General features: G+C 43.2%; 1 protein-coding gene across 1 annotated transcript in view; it reads left to right on the top strand.

Moving 5' to 3' along the window:
* The window catches only part of SPON1 (spondin 1), a 275,645-nt gene that overhangs the window by 9,647 nt on the left and 247,129 nt on the right, over positions 1-18,869 (top strand). Inside the window, exon 2 of the mRNA XM_060159616.1 lies at positions 10,387-10,493. Within this exon, the coding sequence (XP_060015599.1) occupies positions 10,387-10,493 (107 nt within the window). The remainder of the gene's footprint in view (positions 1-10,386; positions 10,494-18,869) is intronic.

Below are 18,869 nucleotides of genomic sequence, written 5' to 3'. Positions count from 1 at the left end.
TCCTGTTTCTGTCAACACAGTGGCCGATGGCATGTCCTCAGAGCCAACACAGTGGTGACATTCCCCTGCCTTGGCCGAGGAGTGGTGGGGAGGGAAGAGCTGTGAGGTTCCTCTAGGTGACAACCCTCGCAGATCAGCAGAGCCTGAGCTAAGGCAACCTTGTTGTGCATCTCTGCTGCCAAAGACTGCCTCCCGTGTAACTTCCACTCATCACTCCGGGTTCTGTCCTCTGGAGTCCAGCAGATTAGGTTTCCCCTTGGCCATATGTCAGCCCTTGAGATGTTTGTGAAGAAACAGGTACTATGACTTCTCTTCTGATGAAAATGCCCTGTTTCTTCAACCATTCTTTGTGGGACACTCTTCCTTATTCCCTTGCACCTTGGACTCCAGATGTGCTCTGATCAGGGTGGAACATGGCAGGATGATTATCTCCCTTGTTCTGGACACCGTGTTTGTGTTAAGCTTGCCAGGTCTTGTGCTCGCTGTTTTGGCAGCTGTGTTGTACTCTGGAATCACACTGAGCTTGCAGCCAGCAAAAAATTCCTGTGATTTGGTGGGAAGGCTTGCCGCCCTCCTTTCCCTGTACTAGTGAAACTGGTCCTAGGACATAAGCTTTGACATGATTCCCCATTAGACTTAATCCAGCATATTTGGGTCCATCACGGTAGCTGTCAACCATTCATGAATCTGGATTCTGTCGCTGAATGACCTATCCACATAGTCTTAATTTTGGATTATCCACAGTTTTGACAAGCAAGCCTTAGAAGGCTTTAGCTAAGAAGTTGGTAAGAATGATGAGCAGGTCAGGGCTTAGGACAGGGCATTCTGACATCCCTTAAAATCTTTCTCCAAAGCTGACATCTAATTAAAATAGTATTGAAGTCAACTGATTTTCTGTTACCTCAGTGGCACTTAAATACTAACGGCCACCCTGCTGGTCAGCCACCTCAGTTTAGTCACAAGTACTGTTTCTTTAGCCTGATAATGAATCTTACAGTCTAGGCAGAATTATTTTCTTTGTTCCAAAATTAGTCAGGAGTCTTTCCACTGCAAGTGACAGGAACAAAGTCTAACTAAAGCAAAAAATAGAATTATTGAGTCCTATATTTGGAAAGCCCACGGGTGGATCTGGCCAGCTTCAGGTATAAATGGATCTAGGGACTTGAACAAAGTTCTCTCTCTCTCTGTCTCTCTCCCTCCCTCCCTCCCTCCCTCCCTCCTTCCCTCCCCCCTCCCTCCCCCCCTTCTTTCTTCCTCTCCCTTTCTCCTTTCCTCTCCATCTTTTCTATTCACTCCTTTTACCTTCTGTCTCTCCTTCCATCCTTTACCTCTTGGCTGTGTTTTTATGTGGTGGCACAATTTTTCTTACTGCAGATAAACTTTCTCCCAGTGCCAGGGAAGATAGCTGTCAACAACCTTCAGTGAAAAGACTTTCAGTTCTGTAACTGAAACAAAAGCCTTTCCCCCTTTACTTCCAAGCTGAAAAATCCCAGGGAAGGATTCTGATTGGCCCAGCTTGGGTGACATACCCAGGGGAATGGGGTACATTACGATATGGAGATAGACTGCATCTGGGTCACAGTCACTTCTATGACTTGCTATTTCAGGAGGGAGAAGGGGGACTGTGATTGGCAGCCCCAAAGATCACATGGTCAGTGTAAGGGAAGGTGTGGGGGTCCTAGACAGCATGTGTCCCTTAGAAATTCCTACCCTCCCCCAGATACATTCTCTTGGCTGACATATCTCCAATTCCTCAGGAGTATTCTTCCCATCCATTCTTCTTCCCAGCCACATACTGGTTAGCTCAGGACCCGTTCACCTGGTTCCCAGCTAGTCCGTGATGAGAGAGCACATGGGAGAAAGAATGAACTTCTATTGCATGGTTGCAATGTGCTTCATACACCTTATCTCATTTCGTCCTTATGACAAATGCATGAAATGCTAACGATGATCCCTGTTTTAGAGCGGAGACTCAGTGATCTTTAAATATATTTTATTAATTTAGCCAAATTTATATATACTTACTATTACAAATATTACTTCATTACTTGTTAGGATAACAATAGAAGTACTGTTACTGCCATTTTACAGGAGATTGTCAACTGAGATAATGAGAAGTTAAATAATGAGTCCGAGGTAACACGTAGTAAACAGAGAGGAATCTGAACGCAGGTCTGTTAGCTACGTCCATTGTACGTCTATAGCTACAGCCCTTACAACTTTAAATATGCATGGTCTTTAATCTGGAATGAGAGGTATTTCATCTCTTCTGGGGAATGCTGGGAGCATTCACTGAGGAGGTTCATGCAAGCGAACAGCATAATCCACCCTCACCACATGCACTTGCTCACCCTTGGACTTTTAGCTTGCCTTCCTATCTGCCAGCCTGTCACCAGCATCTTCTCCTGCCTGCTCCTGGCTGGGTGGGCTGAATTGCCAATTTCTAAGTAAGGTATGCAAGTGAGTTGCAGCTGCCCAGAGCTCCACAAGTTAAGCAGAGTTGGGAGGGGACCACCATGGCTTATGTAATGCTCCAGCAGTCCTTATAACTAATCCCATGTTACAAGTTAAGGCAGAAGCTCAACTTCATTGTGGTTGATGTGTGGGGCGGGAAGACTGGGCATCTCAGTAACATATAGCAGGTGGATGGCAGGGGCTGGCCTTGTAATGGAACTGGGATCTGGTTCAGGACCTTCTCCTTGAGGCTGGGGCTGGAGGGGTCCGAAACCCAGAGGTAGAGCGGGGAGGGTGATGGCCCTAGAAAAGATCCAGTGATGGCAATGGGCATAGCAGAGGCACTGGGGTTTATGTTAGATGGTTGACAAACCAGCATTTGAAGGGCTCAGAAAGTTATTTGGGAAATAGGTGGGACTCGTGTTTTCCTATAATAAGGAGGGGAGAACACCACCTTTGGTGGAGATTTGAGGTCAGGCTCCTGTGTGAAACATCAGTCCTCATACAGACAGACCAGAGAGGCCCTTGCCACTGAGCTGGTTTTTAGGGAAAGGCTGTAATCCAATATTCACACAGCTTCTAGCCTGATCTTCCTAAAACACAAATCTGAATACGACACTCCCCAACTCAAACCCTTCAGTGCCTCCTCATCACCTCCAGGGTGGTACCTGCACTTCTTAGGCAACGTCTTCAAAGCCCTGCTGTCTCCCGCCTTCTCACCTTCCTCCCCTAGCCTCTTACAACACTTCCCTCCCAGCTTGCAACTAATGAAATACAGAATTACTTCTGGTTTCCAAGGCCAAGACTGGCCCACCATGCCTTTCCCTCTGCCTGAGATGGTATTGCTCCTCTTGTCCACTGGACAGACTCCTATACCTCATTCAATTTGCAGCTCAAATGCCACCTCCTCCTTGAAGTCTCCTTTAACTCCCCCAGTAGACTCAGATGTTCTCTCCTCTGGGATCCCAGAGCACTTCCTTCATACCTCCATAACGCCCGTTGTATGTTATAAAAATATCTGCCGATGTGTCCTTTTCTGCCAGCTGTTAGGCTGTGTGCTCCCAGAAGGCAGAGGCTGGGTCTTTTCTCTCTGTGTCTCCAGAGGCGTAGTTCAAGACAGACTTGGTCTCTGCTCTCACAGAGCTTACAAGTGATGAGGGGAGACCAGCATTTAACAAGTAATTCACAAATAAATATTTAATTAAGACTGGTGAGAGGTATTCAAGAAGAAGAAAGGCGTGTTGAAAAGCTATATCATGTGGGGGTGGGAGGGGCTGAGACACCCTCACAGGGCTCACTGTCTGTGGTATGAGCCACTGCGAGAATACTCAGTTCATGATAAGGACTTACCCAGATCTCCCCGTAACCTGGCCCTGTGACCATCATCCCCAAAGACAGTGATCTCTGCTGCAGTCCCATCAGTGGTCCTACGTCGGCACCTACTAGAGTTTTTCTCTGGAGGTTCAAACATTGCCCCCAAGGGCCAGCTTTTTGAAACCCATTGTCTGTTAATGAGCTAGCTAAGCATCATGATCTTTAGCATCATCATCATTTTGATCACCGTCTTCATCCTCAACATCACCAGCACCACCATCATCATCCTTTACAATTTTGGATCCTTTATATGTGCCAGGCGCTGTGGTAAATGTTTAGTCATCTCTACATTCCTATAGAAAGGTAATATCGTGAACCTCATTTTTTAAAAAATGAGGAAACGGGGAGGTCAGATAACTCACCAGAGGTCACACAGTTAATAAGTGGTGGCTCTAGGATTCTAATCTGAAATCTTTGCTTTTAACCTGTTCCCTGTATGTGCTCACAGGATGGCTCCAAACGGACCTTTTTTTTTTTTTTTGTGGTACGTGCGCCTCTCACTGTTGTGGCCTCTCCCGTTGTGGAGCACAGGCTCTGGACGCGCAGGCTCAGCGGCCATGGCTCACGGGCCCAGCTGCTCCGCGGCATGTGGGATCCTCCCAGACCGGGGCACGAACCCGTGTCCCCTGCATCGGCAGGCGGACTCTCAACCACTGCGCCACCAGGGAAGCCCTGGACCTTTTTTAAATTTTATTTTAATCCTTCATAAGCTTTTTTCTTGAATTTTCTGGGTCTCTTAATGGCCTCTTTTGGGAGGCACTTGGGAGGAGTCATTAGAGAGAAGATTCTATTATTTATTGCCAAGTAGCCATCTTCAGTCATTACTGGGACTCAGAACACGCTGCACATTTATTCCTTTCAGGAGAGATTCATATAATGGGCTTCTTTAGAGAGATAGGGTCTCCTCTCTTCCTTCAAATTATACTGTGTAACACAGTCATCACCACTGATAATTATGGCTTGAAACACCACACAAGTTCAGCCCCCAGAGCCTCCATCTTCTGTGTTGTATAAGGTAGAGTAGAACTTTAGTTTTCTAGAATTTACAGGAACGCATCATTCCAGGAAGCCGAGTTTATGGGTAGCCCTTTAAGTGCTCTGCGCAGATATACAAAAAGATGCATACTTACCATTCGGAAACATTGTTTAATAATATTCTTATCAAAATAAAGCTTACGTACAGAAAAGCTCACAAATCATGCATCTTGGTGAATTATCACTTGTTGAATACACTCACGCAACTGGCAGCCAGATCAAGAAATAGAACATGACCTGAACTCCAGAAGCACCCCTGTTCCCTCCCAAATCAGCACTGCCTCCCCTTTCCCGCACTTGTAAGCACTGACCTGACCTCTAGGATCATAGATTACTTTGCCTGGTTTTGAACTTTATATAAATGTCCTCATACTTTTTGTATTCTTTTGTGTCTGTCTTCTTTCACTCGAGATTATGTTTGTGAGATTTACCCATGTTGTTGTAGGTAGAAGTAATTTGTTCATTTTCATTACTCTAAGGCATTCAATTCTATGACTGGCCACAATTTATATATCCATGGCTGCTGATGGACATTTGAGTGTTTCCAGTTGGAAACAAATAATGTTACTATGAACATCTGATAGGTGTCATTTGATGCACATATGTCTGCATTTCTGTTGATTTAAGGGTGGCAGCACTGAGTCATAGGGTATGTATAAGCTCAGCTTCAGTAAATGCTGCTGAAGAGTTTTCCAGGGAAAATTGCTCATATTCAGTTCATCAATCGTGTGTGAGAGTTCCAGTTAACAACATTTGATAATGTGACTCCTTTTAAGGTTAGTCAATCTAGTGGAAATGCAGTAGTATTTTATTGTGGATTTAATTCTTATTTCCCTGTTGACAAATGAGGTTCAGTGCCTTTTCGTATCTTTATTGGCCATTTGGGCACCTTCTTCTGTGAAGTATTAGTTCATGTGATTTCCCTATTTTTTTTCTTTGGGTTCTCTATCTTTTCCTTATTGGTCTTAGAGAGGTCTTTATATATTTTGGATAAAAGTCAATTTATATATTTTGGATAAAAGTCCATTTCTGGTTAAATGGATTGCAAATACCTCCTTCCACACCATGGCTTACTTTTTCTTAGCAGTGTCTTTTGATAAGCAAAAGTTTGATACCATTCCATTTACACATCTTCTTTATCATCAGTATTTTTATTTTTATGTCCTGTTTAAAAACTCTTTCCTACTCCAAGGTCATTCATATTTTATCTTATGCTACTTTCTAAAACCTTATTGTTTTACTTTTCACATTTAGCTCTACAGTCCATGTGAAGCACCAGGGCTTCTCTGGTGGTGCAGTGGTTGAGAGTCCACCTGCCAATGCAGGGGACGCGGGTTTGTGCCCCGGTCCGGGAAGATCCCACATGCACGGGCTAGGCCCGTGAGCCATGGCCGCTGAGCCTGTGCGTCCAGAGCCTGCGCTTCGCAACGGGAGAGGCCACAACAGTGAGAGGCCCACGTACCACAAAAAAAAAAAAAGAAAAAAAAAAAGAAAGATGTGAGGCAAAGACCAAGATTCACCTTTTTTACACGGTTTCCTAGTTGTCATTGAAAATATCTTCTTTCCCCCACTGCTCTGCAGTATATCCTTAATGATAAATCAAGTTCACATATATTTGTGGAACTTTATCTGGACCTCAAACTATTCAGGCCTATTTTTCTTTCCTTATTATGGTACACTGGCTTAATTTCTATAGCTGCATAGGTCTCAATATCTGGGAATAGAAGCCATCCAACCTTGCCCTTCTTTTTCCAGATTGCCTTAGGTATTCTTGGCCCTTTGCATTTTCACATCAATTTTAGAAACGGCTTGTCAATATCACAGAAATCATGCTGCGAATTTAATGTAAGTTGCACTAAATCTATAAATCAATTTGAGAAGAATTGACATCTTTACAACCCTGAGTCTAGCAGTCCATGAACATGATTCAGTAAACGTAATTACATATCAACTCTGTGCTAATCACTGTGCTGAGCTAAGATGTGGTTCTTGCCTTTGAAGGACTCACAAATAGGTAAACAAATACTTACACACAAAATATGATTTAATGTGATCATCTCATTACTGATAAGAATAACAGCTAATATTTAATAAGTGCCTATTATCTGCCAACCATGATTTTAAGGACTTCAGTGCATTAGTTATGTTTTACACTGATACTTTGAGGTAAGTGCTGTTATTAGGCCCATTATATAGGTATTTTTAATCTTAACAAAGTCCAGGGAAAAAGAGCACCCAGGTCTTGATGGGAAAGTCAGAGGAAACAGGAAACATCACAGAAAAGGTGAAAATTTAGCTGATTTCTAAAGAAGTTTGCTAAGAATGGAGGAGGTAGAACATTCCAAGCGTATGAATAGCATATGGAAAGAAAAAATACTGTAGGGTGAAATGATATATGGCTTTTCAGGAAACTGCCAGTGAGCGAGTCCCAGGACTGAAATGCGGTGTGGCAGGGAATGGAAACGTGGCTGATGAAGCTCTCCAGAAAGGCAGAGTCTGTGGGCCTATCAGTCTATGGGGTTTGAGCTGTAGCCTGAAGGCAGTGGCTGTGCAGCAGAAATTGACTGTCTTATGCTGGGTTCCCCAGAAGCAGGTATTATTCATTTCCTGGGGCTCCCATGTATAGAACCACAAACCGGTGGCTTAAAACAACAGAAATGTATTTGCTCATGGTTCTAGAGGCTAAAAATCTGAAATCAAAATGTCATCAGAGGGCTTCCCTGGTGGCGCAGTGGTTGAGAGTCCGCCTGCCGATGCAGGGGACATGGGTTCGTGCCCCGGTCCGGGAAGATCCCACATGCCGCGGAGCGGCTGGGCCCGTGAGCCATGGCCGCTGAGCCTGCGCGTCCGGAGCCTGTGCTCCGCAACGGGAGAGGCCACAACAGTGACAGACCCGCGTACCGCAAAAAAAAATAAATAAATAAAAAATGTCATCAGAGTTGGTTCTTTCTGGAGGCTCCTAGGGAGTTTCTTCCATGCCTCTCCCAGCCTCTGGTGACAATCCTTGCTGTTCATTGGCCTGCAGATGCCTCACTCCAATCTCTGCCTCTGTCATCACCTGGCATTCTTCCCTGTGTGTCTCCATGTCTCTTCTTCTAAGGACACTGGCCATCTTGGACTTAGGATTACCTTAACCTAATATGATCTCATCTTAACTAATTACATCTGCAAAGACCCTATTTCCAAATAAGATCACATTTCCAGGAACCCGGGATTAGGATTTTAACATATATTTTGGGAGGACACAATTTAACCCCATAACAAACCCTCAGGTGAGGATTTGGGTGCCATTGACTTATTAAGAAAGTGCTCCCAGGGGAGGCCAATAAGGGAGTGGGGAACTGGGACGGGGAGGAAGAAGCCTTGCCAGCCCATGACCCCAGTGAGCTCTGATTCTGCAGGGCCATTTCAAGGTGTCAGGTACCCCTCAGAATGGTCATCACCTGATGCAAAGTAGCTGGGCCTTTCATAGTAGGCAGAACAGACTCCAGTGACCAGGGATGAGCTGCAGGTGCTGGCCTCTGGAAGCAAAGGCACATCAACACCAGGGTCACATTACAATGGTACAGAGGAATTTGAGGTGATGTGGGCAGAGCACCTTTACTGTCTGCTTCTTGTTCTCTGCTCCCCTTCCTCCAGAATTGTGTAGAATAGCCTTGAAAGCCCTCCCACCCGACCCTAGATAACCTCCCACTGCTGTGGGGCTGTCTGTCTATCCCTTAGAGATCTCAGTTCTTTCTCCTGACATCATAAGCATCATTTTCTGCCTGCCACTGCTGTGCAACCACATTTCTTACTCTTCTTTACTTCTTTGTGCTTTTTTTCTCATCCTTTCTTCCTTCCTTTCTATCTGACCTTTTATAGACATCAGTAGCCACCAATCAGAATGCACCTTCACTTTTGTGGGATGAACTGGCTAACCACAGCATGAGATGTGCAGTCATTGTCTCCAGGTGCTTCTCTAAGATGTCATTGTGTTGGTGGCTCACGGACCGTTGCTGAATTTTCCTAGATGGTGGTTTTAAGTTTTGGACTTTTGGAATGTTTCATTTTCAGGACTGAAACTAGAAGACTAAATGCCCCTCCTTAACAGGGGGTTGCTTATCAGAATCACATAAATACTATAGGTTCAATGAATTGATTTTTAAAGTTTGAAAACAGTCGATGCTTACGGAATACACACACTATAGATATTCCTATATATGTAGGAATGTAGAGCAATGAGTGGAGTGTTAAACTGGGGAGGGGGCCAGACCCAAAGCCTGCCTCTGGGTGGTCTTACTACCTTCAGCGTGTCTGTTGACATTTCTGTGTCTTTGTGTCCTATTTGTGAAATTAGAGGGCTTGGAATGGAAGATTCTTAGGATAGCACTAATAGTCTATAATTTTATGTTTAAAGAATCTTAGCATTTTAATGTAGGCAGTAATTTAGACCTCAATTTACATCAATTTCAAGAAGCTTGAATGGAGCATCTCTTAGATGCCAGGCTCTGTGCTAGGTGATAGGGATACAAAGAAAATGAAAACCCAGTTCCTCTCCAGCATTAACTCACAGTCCAGTGGAAAAGGGTGATAAAAATAGAATTGCAGTCCAGTGCAAAAATTGCAATAAAGGATTTCCATCTCAGGGGATTGTAGATACAAAGGGAGGGGCAAACACCATTGCTAAGATCCCTGAGCTAGATTTCAATGAATACCTAGTTCTCTGGGTCAATGTGGGAAGGAAGAGTTTAAAGTAGGTTCATAATTCCAACTGCTGTAACAAACAATCGCCCACAATATAAGTTTATTTCCAGTTTATGCCAAGTATAACGTGGATGTTTCTGGTCCCTGAGTGATTATCTGTGTGGTTATCCAGAAACCCAGTTTCCTTACACCTTGTGGCTCTACCGTCCTTCTCCTGGGGCATCAGAGTCCTCTGCTGCATCTCCTGCATTCAGCAGGCAGAGATGGGAGAGGAAGAATGGAGAATCATGTAGAAAGTCTGGATGGGCCAGGCAGGAAGTGGCACGCATCATGTCTGTTCACACTTTCCACCGGTAGGACTGGGGCACCAGCAGACCAAACTGCAAGGGAGGCTGGGAAGGTGTTCTAGCTGAGTACCCACAAGAAATAGGAAATGTGTTTTGCCACATCTTACAGGAGTTTGTGCGGCGAGCAGCTGGATCTCTCTTGAGCTGATCTATGGAAGTGTAACATTAGATAACTGTCAAGACCAGAGTTGCTGACCAGGGACTATTTTTGTCAAATTGTGGTTACTGAGAGAGAGCTCACCTCAGCCTTGGTTGATTCAAGAATTCCTAAGTGAGATTGTAGTTCAGACGTTTAGCAGGTTCTGAAACGTGAGAGGGGGCTGGGTGGAGAGGGTGAAATTTCACTACTCTACAGAATGAGCCTTTCCCACTGACAGCTGCCCCCGCTACCCACAGGTCTGGGATGTTGGGGAAGTCAACGTTTATCCGTTTGACGAATGGAAGGCAGCTGATTCTTACGCTTATCATCTGCTGTATTCTGTCTCTGCAGTGACACTTTCAGCTGCCCCTCCCTCTTACTTCAGAGGATTCACATTGATCGCCCTCAAAGAGAACAGAGAGGGTGATAAGGAGGAAGACCATGCCGGGACCTTCCAGGTAAGACCCCTTCTGGGCTTTTCCAGGGACCCCTGTCGCTCTAGTAGATGCCAAGTGAAAGGTGGGCCGGATCGAGGAGGCTGAGGGTAAGGAATGCGGCAGGTATCTGAGGGGACTTCTCATGCAATTCCCTTGACCATTGGTCGGGTGAGCCAGGTCCATGGAAAGACCTGTAACGGAGTAGGCAGCAAATGCCTCGCGTCTACCTTAAGGCCTTGGGGTTTGGCCACCAGGCAGGGCTCTTCTGGGGCTCACAGTACCTTGGGCAGCAGACAGTCCAGTGTGGTGGGAGCTCCGAGAACCCTGCCGAGGCACGGATGTGTTTCCTGTGCAGCCGTTTCTCAGTCGACTGGCAATTTTCAAGTGTAAACGGAACAAGAGCTTAGGCTGGCCAGACTGGAGGGAGTTCAAAGCACGGGAGAAGGACTATTAAGGGAACGAAGAGATTGATTTATGAGGGAAGATTAAAAGAACTAAACATGCTTTGCTTGGCTAAATGAACAGGGCCGAGTTGAAGAGGTGGTAATGGTCTTCAAATGTCAGTCCTTGCAGAGCAGCCTCTTCCAGGGGAGGCCTCGTTTGACTTTGTACAAAAGGGCACAGCAAGACGAAAGTGGGTCAGGAGAAGAAAGGGAATCTCAAAGACAAGGGCCCTGCCAGTGAGTCATATTTCACCGTGGAATATTCTTCCAGGGGAAGTGGCAGGAACATCACCCCCTCTCAGAGGTTTAGAAAGAGGCCGGCAAGTTGTCAGAACATGTCCCAAAATGACTGGGGCGATCCTAGGAGGAGGCGCGGCCAAATCTGCTGTAACCATTTTTCATCTCAAATTTCCATTGTTCTGGAATCCATTTTTATCTGGCATTTGCAAACTCAGAAGAAAAAAAAAAAAACTCAGGAAGAATACTTACACCCATAGCTGACTGCTGGGGATTCTGGTACAATTTGTGGGTTCCACAGAGCACCCAAGATATCTTCCCCATCCAAAGATATCTTTAACCCCTTGTGGGCAGATTGTAATTTTGAATCCTGTGATTTAAAAAAAATGTCCAGCGTTTAAGATTCTGGACTTCTGGCCTAGTGGAACTGTTAATTCCATGATGATTGTAATGTGCTTCTATGGACCTAGATGTCAGGAACTTCCTTGGCATGTATCTGAAGGAGTTACCCAGATACAACCAATATCTGTTGGGTACTTACCATATGCCAGACACTTGGTTAAGTGCTTTACCTTATCTTGGTTTATCTTAATTTAATTAGTTTACCTTATCTTAGTTTGATTCTCACAGCAACCAAGTAGATAGGAACTATTATCCCTATTTTATAGATCAGGAAATTGAAGCTAGAGAGATTAAATCACTTACCTAAAGTGATTTAATAGTAAATAGTAAGGCCAGGCTTCTGTCTCAGGTGTCTGATTCCAGTGACTAAATGTCTTCCCTATAGTACAGAACAAGCTCCTGGCCAGGTGTGTTTGGACAGTGCATCAGCAAGATTGTCATTACAGGGAAAGGAAGATTCATGCATACGTTCAGCCCATAAAGCACTAAAATATATTCCTCTTGTTCTTGTTGTTCTAATTTACCTGGAGGTGTGAATGATTTATAAGATTGGGGCAGCTGAGAGATCTGGGTACCTGAGTGTCGAGAGGGATAAAGTTCTAAGAAGGGAAAAATGGGGGGTGGGAGATGAGAAATGTGATCTTAATATTCACCCAAGCAAAATTTATCTGCTTTAAAATGATGCTTAGATGTATATAAGCAGAAGAGTTGAAAGGAGGGACTTGAACAGATAGTGTATAGCCGTGTTTATAGCAGCATTATTTACAAGAGCTGAAAGGCAGAAGCAACCCAAATGTCTACTGATGGTTGAATGGATAAACAAAATGTGGTGTATACATACAGTGGAATATTATTCATCTTTAAGAAGGAAGGAAATTCTGACACGTTATCACGTGGATGACCCTTGAAGACATTATGCTAAGTGAAGTAAGTAGGCACAAAATGACAAATATTGTCTGATGTCACTTATATGAGCTACGCCGTCAAATTCATAGAGACAGAAAGTACAGGGGATGTGGGGCAGGGGGAAACAGAATTATTGAACAGATGTGGAGTTTCAGTTTGGGAAGATGAAAAATGTTCTGGAGATAGGTGGTGGTGATGCCTGTTCAACAGATGAATGTACTTAATGCCATGAACTGTACACTTAAAAATGGTTAAAATGGTAAATTTTATATATCTTCTGATAAACACACACACACAAAATGATGCCTGAGTTAGGCCAGTGGGGACATGGCTTCTTTCTTTGATGCCATTTTAATTCAGTAAATTGATAGTCCTCTCCAGCTCACTGTTGTCTCTTCTTGGCCAAATCTTGGTCCTTGCAACCAGTTGGTGAATACAGGGCCCTGCTCACAGTGGGCAGTGGGTAAATGTTTGTTGAATGAATAAACGAACAAATTATTCTTTCTACTAGTGCCCATAACTCAGTCCTATTTGGGATTGTTCCAGAACTCCTATCTCTTTATGCATCCATCCTTTCTTCTTCTCTTAGAGCTTCTGACATCCTTTCTTGTTACATCACAGTGGTTCTCAGAGTGTGGTCTCTGGACCAACAGCATCAGCACCATCTGGGAACTTGTTAGAAACAGAAAATCTCAAGCCTCACCCAGACCTTCTGAATCAGAAGCTCTGAGGGTGGGGCTCCCAGAGCCTGTGTTTCAGCAAGCCCTCAGGGTGAATCCAATGCCCACTCGAGTTTGAGAACCAGTGTTGACATGAGACATGGATCCAGCCCATCCAACATGAACTTCTCCACCATCACATCAACATATCTGTTGTTTGAGCCCTAGAAGGATCAAAGTGGGAAACACACATGAAAAATGCCTAGCATACAACAATAATGCTTGTATGCCAGATACTGTTCTAAGTGGTTTACATTTTTTAACTGATTTAATCCTCAGAGTAACACCGTGAGATAAGCATTATTATCCTGTTTTTCACAGATGAGGAAATTGTGGCACAGAGCAATTCAATAACTTTCTTAAGACCATTCAGCTCTAAGCAATAAATCTGGGATTCAAACGCGGGCAGTCTGGCTCCAGATCCCTGCTCCCAACCATGTATACTGCCTCTCAATGTGTACATGTTAAGTGAAAAAATGAGAGTGTCTTATGACTTTTTTATGGTAGTAGTCTCTAGGTCAAGAGCTTTATATTCGTTATCCTACTTAGTTCTCATAGCAACCCTAGGAAGTCAGGATTGTTATACCCATTTTCCAGATGATGAAACTGAGTCTCCAAGGGGCTAAGTAAATTGACCAGAGTAATCCAACATCCATGGAGGTGGAGTGTGGGGGAATGGGAGGGAAGGGACTCTGTGCCAGTGATTTTCTCACACTCATCTCCCCACCCCTGCCCTGCCCTGTGCATTAAATGCACACTTCACTTGGGTGCCCAGTATCTCCAAAGTTAGAGGGGGAAGAATCATTACTCATGCCCCATCCTACCTCTCCTGCTTCAGACATTGTGCTCTCTATGCTTGCGCCCCTCCACTCTAGCATAAACGTCTTTTCTCTCTGTACCAAAGCTGTCATCTTTGGAGTCATTCATTTATGCATCTGCATTTACTGACGGTCTCCGATGTGCCAGGCGCTAAGGTAGGCACTGAGTTTACGACGGTGAGAAAAACAGACATAGTCCTGCCCTCAAGGAGCTTACAGCATCTTCCTTGTAATGGTGCCTTATATCAACAGGGATGGCAAACAGTCAGCAAGTCATCAGTTGGAACATGAACAGATGATCAGAAGCTACAAATACCTATGTAATTTTAAAAATATATGCATGGCAATTAACAAATATTTAGATATATTTCTTTGTTAACACCCTCACTCCAAATATGACAGCTTTGAGGACTTGACAGCAACAACAAAATTCTAATACCCTTTAAATCTGGTGGAAGATTACATTCTTAATTCTAAAAGTAACTCTGAGAGCGAGTGATTTTGCTTCTAAATGAGAGCCCTTACTCAGAGAGCACAGACTCACCAGGTACAAAAGAAACTTTAAAGCAAACTTTAATGCCCCTTTAGACTCAGTGGGGAGGGGCTGGGGCTGCTTGGGACTGGGAGGGTAAGGGTTACAGCTCTCACCACCCCGGCAGAGGCCCAGGAGAAAGGGGTGGGGCTGCCTTCTCTGCTTCCAGCTGCGGGTCCAGCGTGGCAGCTTTGGCACAGACTAGGGTATCTGTCCCCAGCTGCCAGAAGGGAGAGACACGGGAGTCTGATGAGCTAGCTGGGTGTACTCATGGTTAATTGAAAGTGACAAGGAATGCAGCAGCTGGACTGCCTGTACAGAGGTAATCCACCAATCCTTTATAACTGTATTGTTCAAAACGAGTTGCTCCCAGGAATGCTCGTGGCCCAGCCAACTGCCCAGCTCTTTCTCCCTCCTCCTTCAGGTCTCTGCTCAGAAGTCCCTTTCCCAGGGGACGTGCCCCATCACCCTATTTGAAACTTCATTCCCCCCCTTCTGTCCCTGAGCTGAATTCCCTATCCCTCTCCACCACTTAATTTTTTTCCATTGCCTTTATTGCCATCTGACGTGCTATCTGTTTGACTTGTTGAGCATCATCTGCCCCCTTCCACTAAACTGTAAGCTCCACGGGGCAGGGATTTTTTTTTTTTTTTTTTTTTGGGCAGGGATTTTTGCCTGTCTCGTTTGCTGCTATATTCCCAGCACCTTGCCCTGTGCACCTCACAGAGTAGGCACCCCAGTTTGACAGAATTTTAAGCACAGTATTTGTACTAAAATTCAAGCTGCTAGTTTATAACACCATCACTTTATTTTATTTTTAATTTAAGGCCTACATGCATCAACTAGTTTAGGGGATAGTCTGCCAATCAAAGGAAGGAAGCTTCATTATAAAGAGGAATGTTTGCCTAAGATTCCGTATCAATACCATACAAACGAGCATCTTTTAATAACTAATTATTCCATTTTCTTTTCTTTTTTTTTTTTTTTGCGGTACGCGGGCCTCTCACTGTTGTGGCCTCTCCCGTCGCGGAGCACAGGCTCCGGACGCACAGGCTCCGGACGCACAGACTCAGTGACCATGGCTCACGGGCCCAGCCGCTCCGTGGCATGTGGGATCTTCCTGGACCGGGGCATGAACCCGTGTCCCCTGCATCAGCAGGCGAACTCTCAACCACTGCACCACCAGGGAAGCCCTATTCCATATTCTTAGTCACCTGTTTATAAATTATTTCCATTATCTCTTCACTAACAATAAATATTTATTAGCTCCTAATGAGTTCTGAGCCACGTGAGACGCTAAATGAGTTTTCAACACACTTTTCTAAAAATAAACTGCTATTGCAAGCCTGTTCTTAGGAATTCTCTCTTACTTTATAGGAAAACGTCCTCTTTTTACACTCACCTAAGCTTAATCGTGACCCTTATAAGATATTAGAATTTTTCAATCTACTATAAATAAGGGAGTAAAAGTTTCTTGCATAAAGTTTTTTTCCTTATTTGGTATTAGTTTGCTAGAAGAGATTCCCAGAAGTATAATTAAAAATGCAAAGGATATGGAAATTTTTATATTTTTGATATGTGTTTCAAGGGTGATTTCCATCCCCCAGCCCTCCCCGAAATTTTCACTCAGCACTCTTTTCAACAACCTGAATATGGGCATTCCATCGAAGTAGCCACACCCACTGATATGAAGGGAAACATATATTCCCATATCAGGGCTGGGCATGACAGGATTTGGGCAGGTCAAACTGATAGACCAAATCTAGCAAGATGAAAGCTAATGGAAGAAAACAGAAAGTTACCTACTTAGATCCAAATAACCTATTGCACCTGTACAAGAAGAGCGATTTGGATTTATGGCAGCACGTTAAACAAACAAACAACAACAAAAGAATCTGAGGATTTTTAGTTGCCTGTAAGTAAGTTCAGAATGAGTCATTCATGAGATAGGACCACAAAACACAAATGAGGTCCCAGTATGCATCATAGGTGCATGAACACATAGATTGTCTTATGGGATTCTTAATCCGTCCTGAGATAGCCCATAATATTCTCTTTCTTTTCCTGTAGAGTACACCTTTCTAGTGAATGGATATTACCATATAAAACACACAGTGCTTTCTTTCATTCATTTACTTGTTTATTCAAATATTTCCATATCATTTATAGCACCCTACTTTTCCTTAAGGGTGGTTATTACAACTTATATACTTGCTTGTAGGATTATTTGTTTAATACTGCTCTGCCACAGCAAATTGTAGGGCATAACCGTATCTATTTTGTTCACTAGTGTATTTCTGTCAACTAGCACTGTGCCTGGCACATGGTGGACACTCAATAAATATTAGTTGGGATGATCTAATAAAAGCACTAATTACCAGCTATGTGAAAGGCAACATACTAGGCTCTGAGCAGACCGAGATGAATAATTAAGGCCTGGTCCATGGTGTTAATTAGGAGGTTAAGATCTACAATAGAACTTCGCAACCCTGGCATGCTAGGTGTACTCGCCGAGTACAAAATGGATTATAGGAGAGCCTAGATATTTATTTCCTTGGGTATTGGGGTGGTCTTGTCTGTTTACTCGAAATGCGATCATTTCCTACCTGTGACATAAAGAGACTTGTATAGAAAGAACTCTATTGCAGCATACTAAGTGTTATGATTGCGGCATGTGTGCAAATAAGAAAGCAATCATTTGTAGGAAGCGAGGAGTGAGAGCTGATTTGGGAGAAGAGAAAGGATATTTATAGAGATGATAACTTTTTTTTAAATTGAAGCATAGTTGATTTACAGTGTTGTATCAGTTTCAGGTGTACAACAAAGTGATTCAGATATATATATATTCTCTTTCAGATTCTTTTCCATTATAGGTTATTACAAGATATCAAATATAGTTCCTTGTGCTATACAGTAGGTCCTTGTTTTTTATCTATTTTATATATAGTAGTGTGTATCTATTAATTCCAAACTCCTAATTTATCCCTCCCCCCCCTCCCCCTTTGGTAACCATAAGTTTGTTTTCTATGTCTGTGAGTCTGTTTCTGTTTTGTAAATAAGTTCACTTGTATCATTTTTTTAGATTCCACATATAAGTGATAGCATATGATATTTGTCTTTTTCTGTCTGGCTTACTTCACGTAGTATGATCATCTCTAGGTCCATCCATGTTGCTGCAAATGGCATTATCTTATTATTTTTTATGGCTGAGTAATATTTCATTGTGTATGTGTGTATTATATATATATACACACACACACACACAAACACACACACCCCACACCTTCTTTATCCATTCATCTGTTGATGGACACTTAGTTTGCTTCCATGTCTTGGCTATTGTAAAAAGTGCTGCTGTGAACATTGGGGTGCATGTATCTTTTGGAATTAGAATTTTCTCTGGATATATGCCCAGGAGCAGGATCACTGGATCATATGGCAACTCTATTTTAGTTTTTTAAGGAACCTGCATACTGTTCTCCATAGTGACTGCAGCAATTTACCTTCCCACCAACAGTGTAGGAGGTTTCCCTTTTCTCCAGACCCTCTCCAGCATTTATTATTTGTAGACTTTTTGATGATGGCCATTCTGCCTGGTGTGAGGTGATACCTCACTGTAGTTTTGATTTGCATTTGTCTAATAATTAGAGTTGTTGAGCATCTTCTCATGTGCCTGTTGGCCATCTCTGTGTCTTCTGTCTCTTTGAGACAATAACTTTTGAGTTGTCTTTTGGGTAGTTTTAAAGTTTGCAGGTGGACAAGGGGTGAAGATAAAGGGTTTGTGTGAAAACCACTATACTCTTTCCTCTATTTTTTTTTGAAGTTTAAACCATTTTTCATGTTTATTACTTTCCAACACTAAATTTTGTTTTAGAAAATTAATATGAGAAAAAAATAAGTAATAGACATTTGTTACATTTAAAATACTTAATTTTTGGTTGTAGTGAACAGTATTTCATTTCTGCCCTCAACTAGTTTAAAGTGGAAAAGCACCTAACCAAATGCAGAACTTAATACACACTTAGAGCTTATAATTTAGTATAAGGGAATTAGAGACAATATACAACATAAATAAAATATACATGTGGTAGGTAATAGGGGTAATGGGAAAAATAAAGCAACTGGAATGGATAGATGGAATTTAAAATGGTGGTTATGGTGAGTTGCTAAGAAAAATGGCGTTTAGGTAAAAACCTAAATGCTATGACAGAGCAGTCTTTCCTCTATTTTAAAACTTGCTCTATTTTAGTGTTTCATTGTATCTACTTTGACAAGCACATAGAGACCAGTGAAGGCACAGTAAACGTTTTCTCGAATGAATGAATGAACGAACGAATGAA

The sequence above is a fragment of the Lagenorhynchus albirostris genome, chromosome 9 (genome assembly GCF_949774975.1).
Source record: "Lagenorhynchus albirostris chromosome 9, mLagAlb1.1, whole genome shotgun sequence".
Lineage (NCBI taxonomy): Eukaryota > Metazoa > Chordata > Mammalia > Artiodactyla > Delphinidae > Lagenorhynchus > Lagenorhynchus albirostris.
Note: the sequence above shows the minus strand (reverse complement) of the source record. Positions and strands in the feature narration are given on the sequence as shown.